The sequence below is a fragment of the Mya arenaria genome, chromosome 10, assembly GCF_026914265.1.
Source record: "Mya arenaria isolate MELC-2E11 chromosome 10, ASM2691426v1".
Taxonomy (NCBI): Eukaryota; Metazoa; Mollusca; class Bivalvia; order Myida; family Myidae; genus Mya; species Mya arenaria.
Window position 1 is genome coordinate 69850566 of NC_069131.1, and position 9577 is coordinate 69860142.

General features: G+C 33.0%; 1 protein-coding gene across 1 annotated transcript; it reads right to left on the reverse strand.

The window, feature by feature from the left end:
• Nucleotides 1-1032: 1032 nt before the first annotated feature.
• Nucleotides 1033-6743, reverse strand: LOC128206547 (receptor-type tyrosine-protein phosphatase alpha-like). Its single transcript, XM_052909103.1, has 6 exons — nt 6701-6743; nt 6045-6179; nt 5561-5695; nt 5098-5252; nt 4565-4700; nt 1033-4297 (listed from the first exon to the last, which is right to left on the reverse strand). Exons 1-6 carry the CDS (start codon nt 6704-6706, stop codon nt 4205-4207), a joined length of 660 nt encoding a protein of 219 aa, XP_052765063.1. The 5' UTR covers nt 6707-6743; the 3' UTR covers nt 1033-4204.
• Nucleotides 6744-9577: the final 2834 nt, after the last annotated feature.

Consider the following 9577-nt stretch of genomic DNA (forward strand, 5'->3'; position numbering starts at 1 on the left):
GCCATGAGGTTTAGCACATACTTCTGTCATCGGTCCTGTGCCATTTGAGATAGTTCTGCAGAGGTATTTTGTTATTGTTCGCTTAGTAGTACCCGGTACAGCTTTGTTTATTTAGGAACTAGGTAGTACTGTTAGAACCCTGTTTCATTGTAAGTCATTGTCATCATCATTGCAGAACTCTTGGTCCGGGGTTTTGTTTTCTGTTTGGTGTTGAGGTCATATAGTCATCTTTCTCTTTCTCTTCTCAAAATGTTTAAACAAGTATTAGTAGCTATGGAATGGAAAAAGCTATTCATTTAGATTTGTTTCTGTGTAAAACAAATCAAATGTATTAATATATTCGCATCGGTTTGCAGTGTTTCTGGAAGTAGAAAAATTTAAGCTGACCCCATCAGCCATCTAATTTTTATATAATGTGTAATCATAATATGATAAAATCGAAATCAGAGGAGTTGGGTACTCCCATTTGAAAATGTTAACAATTTCTAGTCCAAAAAGGTGCATTTAGAAGCAGAAGAACTTGATTACGTATATTTGATTGCCTTCTGGAATGTAATAACAAAGTATGCACACAAATGATTGTTTATTCAATAGATTGTACTCAAGAAGATTGGCATAATTTTAATATATTCAAAAGCAGTGTAATATAAAAGCATATATAAATACACATAATTAAGCAGGGGCCTAGGAATTGACTTTAGATGGGAGAGGGGGCTTTACATAGGGTTAAACCTATTGACATTCGCATTCTCTAACAACCGAAACTAAAATGGTTTACAAAATTTGCGGGGGGGGGGGGCGGCTGGTTAACACTCTTTAAAATTATAACAATTTCAAGTCTTAAATGGTGCATTTGTGCCTATTTGTTCATTTTTTCTCTGAAATGAACACACTAAGTAAACTTTTACGATTAATAGTGGGGTCGGGGGATCGCCTGTTGCCCCCCACAGCTTAAATTTGATATATACGTTAAATGATTTGAATGAGATCAAAAGGAGAAGTAAGCTGAAGGTTTTTGCAGTGATTCTTTTTTGTCACCTCCAGGGCTTGTGAGTTCTTACTATTCTGTGTAATTCTATATTTGCCCATTATAATATTCATCATGGACTGATTACGAAATCGACGTCAAGACTTTTTACAAAAGGCATACTGTTTTCGCGAAGTCAGTATTTTTTTTCACAGCCATCTTTCTAAACATTTTGCTTTTATTCTATATTCGATTATTGTCGAAATCATGACTGGACTTTAACGATGAGAACAACTATCTTTTTTGCAACGCTCGTTTATTGTTGTGCAGAATTAATTTCCAAAAGTTGGTACACTGTATTCTTAATACTCGTTTTTCAAAAGTCCTAGTAGAACTTATCATAGTCTTGTCAAGGTGAATAAATAAACTTCTTTATTTCAATTGGGAAGGTCAAAACTAAATATCGTCTTATTTCGTGATTCATGGGATTTTCATTAGTAAATAGACGGATCAAATTAAATGAATGATTTTTTTAAGAAAGAAAGTCATTTTGTATCAATCATATTTTCTTTATAAAACAATTGTTTCACTTGATTCAATGCTGTTTGAAAAGTCCGTATGAGTTTAAAGTTATTGTTTTTTTCTCGGAATCAAACAATATCTTTTTAGAACATTAAATAGAGCAATATCGTAGTTTTCTGATATGTGGACCAAAGCACGCGTGTAACAACTTCCGGTTTAAGTTTACTGGCAAACGATATACCTGCATAGTTAAGGGATAATAATTCACTCATAAGTAATACTTAGAAGGAGAATACATATATGTTTATGCAATATGTAAAAAATCAAAAACTATTTAAAGCTATTGATCAAAGACGCTTGTCTGCGGGGTTGGAAAATGACATCTCAAAGGCCAGATAGTGTGTATAGTTCTCTTAAGAAATCAATATGGCGATAAGTCCTAGTACGAAAAACATTGTATATATATAACTTATTTAAAACAACAATTTTCAGCTACTCAGTAATTACTCGTTTTTGTAAAAATCCCCCCAAAAGCCAGTTTAATAATTATTGTGTTAAATCCGATAGTTAATATGGTAATATATAATTGTATATATCAGTGTGCTTCAATACGAAGATAAGATGGTCATCAAAAATAAATGGAAATATGTATTTTCGAAATGATGTTAAGCTGTTTTTATTGTCTATTTACAATTGATTTGTAGATCAATGCTAACATTAATCAACCCAAAAATTTTGTTATCAAAAACAAATCTTCTAATAAGGATATATTTCAGGAAAAATTAAAGGGAGATAAGCTAGTGTGTGGCACCTTGAATGCGTGTACTTATACAATGAACTCTACAAAAACAAGCTGATAGTTTTCAAACAATTACTTTACGGGTATTACATGTACAATGTTGTTTAAGTCACGTGTTTGTATTTATCATTATAACGCCAACATGTGTTTAAAATGCTGTTAATGGTGTTAATTTCGACGGATGTGTTAATGCATGTAACTTTTGTTCATCTGGCACGACCGTGAATTACCACGGCTTTATACCCATGTTAAACGGACCTAGAGTCTAGTCCTGAAGTTGTTTCGACTAAAGCAAAATATTCATTCTACTGAATAAAAACAACGCAAGAGGTATATAGCGCTATAATTTAAAAAAGAACTTTACTGTTGCTCAACTTAGCTGCAGGTAACCTCATGAGAAAGGTAGTTCTTCCTATCTTATAAAAGCTCGACTTCCGAATTGTAACTATTGTTAAAGTTAGTTGACCTTTCAAAATAATTTGACAAAACCTTTCACAGCAGCAATAAGGAACACATAGATACATATGCATTTAATATTACAAACTTCTCTAATTAATAATAGTCACGTTCAAGAAATGTCTGTGACGATGAAAACACCGCCTAACATAACAAGAACAAACGAACAATAGAACTTTGCTTTACTACAAGCTCAGTTACTCTAAAAGAAAACAGGGTATCACATTTGAATTAAGTATCTGCAAAATGTGTTTTTCAGAAAATCATGGTAGACTAAAAGAAATAAAACAATTATACGCAATGTATTTACAGCATGAGCATTGCCAACATGGTATCTTACATGTATCATACAATATCAATACCTGATTATCTGAGCAAATCATAACACACAATCAAACTTCCTGCGAAAGAAGAATAACAAATTGTTAACTGCAAACGTTGTTTATAAAGCCCCAATATAGTCTTAATAATATCTTGCAATGTTGATATAAGGTTTGTATACTCGATTATTCACTTCCAATTTTATCAAGAGTCTTTGATACCCATGTGTATACAACATTTTAGCATTTGAAAACAATCCTAATTCGTCGTATACAACAATATTGTCTGAAACAATCTACAAGTATATACAACAACATAATGTCAAAAATGAACTATGACCATTCACTGAATAACATACAAAATATGATAAACAAGAAGCAAACTACGGAAACGAAGACATGATTCAACACCTATCAACATAAAAATTGCTGCTGACGTGAATATTGACAAAAAACATGTTTATTTTCTTTCAAAGGGCAATGAATAATTGGTATTGAAGTTGTAAATTCATACGAATATATTTAAAGATTTGGCTATTGTGTTGCTCTTTTGGTTTGTATAGAAGTATTTAGGCAATCTTTGTGGCAAAAGAGGTTAAGAAATATTTTAAGACCTCTTATTATTAATAAATAACCCGTAAGGAACAACGAATCAGTATTAATATATAACCCTTAAAATGACACTCTTACATAATTATTCGAAGTCAATGCATTCACATGTTAAAACATAAACTTAAAGTGTTAAAACTTTAAGCATTTTGTTTCCCAGGTATAAAGATAAAATACATCTGCAGTGTTGTTCTTACAAAAAAGGTAATGTTTACATCTGTTACGCGAGACTAATCGTCAACGATACTTTTGATACAAATATATACAGTTTAGAGATATCATGTCGAAAATTTTCACTCTTTTAAAAGATACACATTCAATAAATATGAATGTTATCGGGTAAAGAATATTTTGTAAATAAGGTGATAAAAGTGATACTCCTTTTAAATGACATTAATTCATATAGACTTAAAGATATATAATATTATATTACAAGTAACAATAATGGCATATCATTACATATCTGTTAGTATGCTTTGCGCAAAACACGGCACCAAAATATATATACACGATTTACGACTAAACAACACATTAAATTTTTCCTGTAGCCTCGTTGAAGTTGGCGTACACATTAAACGAACGAAGGTACTCCGAAACGCATCCATGGCAGTATATAAATTGCTCCTGAAATCACGAAAACTTGGGAATAAGTAAAAGGCGACAAGTCTTAGTGCATACATGCTTTTTGAATTAATAATTGAACGCACTGGGACATTACTTGATATACTGGTGTCCGCCGCCAGAGTAACACGAAACAAATGATTTAACAGTGAACCATTCAATAAATGCTTAAAACTACGTACAGTTTGTCGAACAACTAACACAGTGGTTCGACATAATAAATGTAATATTTTGTTCCTTATTTTTTGTTTGATGAGACAACTTTTTTACCTGACTTGGGATCGCTAGCCTCCGCGTGGATTTTACCTTCCTGACAGTGTTAAGTAAACTGACTTCATGTTCCTCGGCCATCTTGTGGAGAAGCAGCGAAACCACACAGAACAAACCACTTTTACCTGCACCATTTCTATGATAATGAAAGATAACTTATAAGCAATACAATATCATTAAAGCACGTTAAAAGGTTCGGTGCAATTAAAGTCAATATAAGCGATCCACTCGTCATAGTCCACACATTTAAACTCGATGGTCTTGATTCGCATACGAATAAACCCGCAGAGATATTTAGACATTAATATTTATCAAATCTGATGCTAAGCACTCTTCTCCCTTATTGTTCTCTTTTAGACCATAACAGGAGGTGAACCATACATTTCCACATTTTTCTCCCGTACGAAAATAGTTATACTTATTCTACTGAATATATCATGTGCACTTAAAACTACGTTAACAGCCAGTTTTTCAATGTTATGAAAGCGATAAGTTAAAAATTTATCAATTAAAACTGAAATTGTTATACTCACAAGCAATGGACCAATATCGGTCCATCATCTTGTTGTTTTGTGACATTCTCTATCAAACTCAGAAATGACAGAAAGTTTGAAGTTGATGTTGGAATATTCTTCATTTCATCCCAGTCAGTAAATTGAAGGTGTGGAATGGTTAGATCAGTGCACTTCTGAAACCATATTTGCAACTGTTTCAATTTGATCAGTCATTCAAATTAGTATGTCTGTCCGGTGTAACGAGTGTTCAAATAGTGAATAGCTTTGTCGATAAATACTTAATTCTGTTTAAAAATATTTTACCGCATTGGTTATTGGTTATCGAATTACACATTATTATACTACCATCGTAAATGAAACAATAATAAATACAAAGTACAAAATTTACATTCATGTTTGATTATTTATAGTGAAATCATAATTTCAATGAATTTCTAAAAGAACATAATTATATTGTCAATAAAACTTCGAAAATGCTCACCCCTGCCACTTTGTGCTGTATTCTCAATGTTCGTTCTGTGTAGAATGATTTCTTTTCCTCTTTTGAACAGCTGACTTGAAACGATCCCTTTTTTAAATCATCTTGGTTTGGACCAGAGAAGTAAATGCCGATATTCTGTAAACAGATTTTTTTTTCAGTTTAGGGGCGTAAACAAACTATTAAAAATACTGTATTGCTTCATAAACGCGTATGATTAGTCTTCACACAGTATTATCATTGAAAAGAGGTTACATGAATGTATTTTTGATTCAGTACATCGGAATGCAGCCAATAACATTTCTGTCCACAGCCTATTGTGTATGGTGTTGATAAATAATGAACCATTTGTAATTATACGTTGCTGTGTTATTACTGCGCTGAGTGTCAATATATGTCTTTTTGCATATTCAAAGGTTTGTTGTATTTTCATTTATCCGACGATAATCAATTATGTCCATAAAGCCACTGAAAATGATACGGTTACCCTTTGTTTGTCCATGTCAGCTTCAAAACTGACGATACATGAACATCTCTCTTGGACAGCTAGGGTCAAAAAGTCGATAACCGTCTCTGGTAGTGGAGTTTGTGCTACCAGATAGCGTTTCTTCATTCTGTAGCTCTGTATAACGTGAAGGAAAACAAAAATAGTACAAGCAAAAAGGTTGTTTCCTCGTACAAAGCATCTTCGCCGAAGTAGTCTATAACATTGTAATCAATAATATACTTCTCAAAAAGCCGTTCGTGCGTTTTACATAAACCGTACGTCATTATGCAGCCATTTATATTCCGTATCTGCACTCAAATTGCACAAGCGACAGGCCATGTTTCAGAATCTGCTGTTCAATTTCATATAGAGTCCATTTGTCGAAAACATCATACAGTAATACAATCAAATGCAAAGTTTCTATCATTAGTCTTAATTATTTTGATAACCAAGGACCACAACTCAAGTCATCCGTAATGAAGTATAAATGATCTATCGCGATATTGCAAAATGCACAATATCGAAAGCACGCTTTATGACTTTGCAAGATGTCTCCCTAGCGGTCATTCTGCATGAACGGATGGTACTCAATACTATGTAAGGGGTATTTCTTATTTGAATTAAGAAATTATACCCAGAAGATGGGAAACACTTACATGCATATACGTAGCATTGATGTAGTCCGTAGCTCCTGGTTTGAGATCAGATAAAGACGTGGTCTGTTTTCATCACCTAACAATGGCATCAGTATCATCAATTAAAGAAACAACCAGAAGACCCATGTATAAAGCATTAACTCTCATCTTTGTTATAGTTTCATTAAATAGAAATCCCCGTGATTAGCAAAGTCTACCTGGTATATCGGTGTTAGCTCTGTTTTTGGTCAAGCGCTGCTTATTTCGCTCAACTGCATCGGTTTCGTCTTTACATCGTTTTCCAATCGTTTGCTGCAATCTCTAAAATAACGGAAATCTTTAACTAAACAAGAGCCTAGCGGGACGAACGAGTTTTTGTATCGCCATATTTAGCCACATTAGCTACAAATATTGAAGCAATAACTATGGACCTTAGTACACGTCTGTGTGTTGACACTGGTAACAGCTACGCACAGTTTCATGTAACTATCAAAGTATGTAGTGGGTATGGCACAGTTAAAGTTTATTATCAATGGCATAGCTTGACAATGATTGACACTAGAATAATTGGCCATGTTACACATGTGTATTTTGTCACTTTTATCATGTTATACAAGGGTTTTATTAGTTATTATCTAGGTTAAAAGTTTAAAACTACTGCAGTACGAAGATGATAATGCCACCACCGCCACTGATGAGGACTCCAGGACTGTGACGTTATTTCGACTTTTTCTTTGAAAAAGTAATTTACTTGCAATGGACCTAATTATTCTGACTCAGGCGCTTTATATTATCAAACTGTAAGACAACCTCATTGTACAGACTAAATGTATCTGTTTACATATTCAAATTGTGCGGTTTTATCTATTTACCTTTTCGAAGTAATTATTTTTCTGAGGCGCACTTTATATTATAAAACTGGTAACAACTGCATTGTACAGCCTACAAGTATGTATTTACATACTTCAAATGTGCGGTTGTATCTATTCATTGTTTCAAATGCAAATAAAGTATTTATTCGTTAAATATTTGATAACAAAACCCCTCATACGGTAATCAGAGAGTCTGTACTCTTACATCTAACATTGTGTACATACTTGATACGACAAATACACCTGCATACGGTACTCAAAGAATGTCTGTACTATTAAGCTTTTTCATTTTGTACGTAGTTGTCACGATAAATACACTTGTATTCGGTACTCTCAGAATGTTTGTACTATTTATCTGTAATCTTTAGTACATACTTGATACAAAAAATACAACTGTATACGGTATTCTGTGAATATCTGTACTATTTCGTTTTAATATTTTGTACGAACTTGTTACGATAAACTCACCTGAATACAGTATTCTCAGAATGTTTGTACTTTTTATCTGTAATTTTTAGTACATACTTCAAACGATTAATACAACTGTATACGGTACTCTGTGAATATATGTATTTATTAGTTTTAATATTTTGTACATACTTGCTACGACAAATACATCGGTACACGGTACTCTCAGAATGTCTATACTTTATATTTGTAATATTTGGTACATACTTTCGATTAACAAACCTGTATACGATACTTTAAGAATGTCTGCACTGTTTAGCTAATATCAAGTACATACTTGAAACGATTAATACACCTGTATACGGTGCTCTGAGAATATCTGTACAATTCAGTTTAAGTATGTTGTACATACTTGTTACGATAACTCACATGTAAACAGTACCCTCAGAATAGCAGTACTATATCTTTAAATATTTTGTGCATTCTTGTTACGATAAGTGCTCATGTATACGGTACTCTCAGAATGTCTCTACTATCTATCTGTAATATTAGGTAAATACTTCATACGATAAATAAACTTGTATATGGTATTCTCAGAATGTTTGTACTGTTTAGCATTATATTTCGTAAATACTTGATATGATAATACACAAGTATACAGTACTTTCAGAACGTAAACACTCTTGTGTAAACATTCATTCGTTTTACGTCAAATTTAGCATTTGAAATATTGACAACTATTGTCTACACTGAAGCTGTATTGCAGTGTAGTCCGTTTCGTTTCTATAGTATTGTTCGTCATGGGAGGCCATGAGAATATGGTGATTACTGCGCAGCCCTAATATTGGATCACCTTATGGTGCGAGGCGGATGTCGTAACAAGTGTTCAACAGAGCAATTGTGAAAGCAACCTACATTGAACTGACTATTAAGTTCTTGAGTAGAGTGGTCGTTCATATACTGATTGAAGTTCTCTCTTTTGATTTGTTGGCAGTCGAATGTCAATGAATACACCACAGCTGAGTGCAAAAAATGGTATTGCTCCTGTAACGAGTAAATTACACTGATAAAAAGGCATGGCAACGTGAATACAAAGACGGGTTACATAGAACCACGAATACTTAGCCATGAAATTATTTTTTTGTAAACAAAAAAAAAACGGATAAATTTAGGCTTCAATTAACCATAATCGGGTCAAGTAAACAATGGAACAGAAGTTGGTTCCGGGGTTTTTATTAGTGCATAAAAAATAACAAATGTCGGTTTTACGTATAGTATGCTCAAAGTTATGTTATACAATTGGAACGAATCCACATAATACAAAAGGAAGTAACATAGACAAACATGTGTTAATAAAGACCAATTGTAACGGAGGAAATAATACGCGTTCAGTCTAAAACAATATACTACTAGTATATATTAATAAACAATGATACAAATTGCATAATCTGATTCGAATTTAATGTCATAGCATGGTAATGCTGGGTACCCGTGCATTAATTTGACTTTTGTTAGGTAGGTGATGCAGTATGAATATAAAATTATCACCGGATGGATCTGATTAAACGTAAACTTATTCCTTATATCTCACCAATGTCTGCACCATATTTGGCCTATT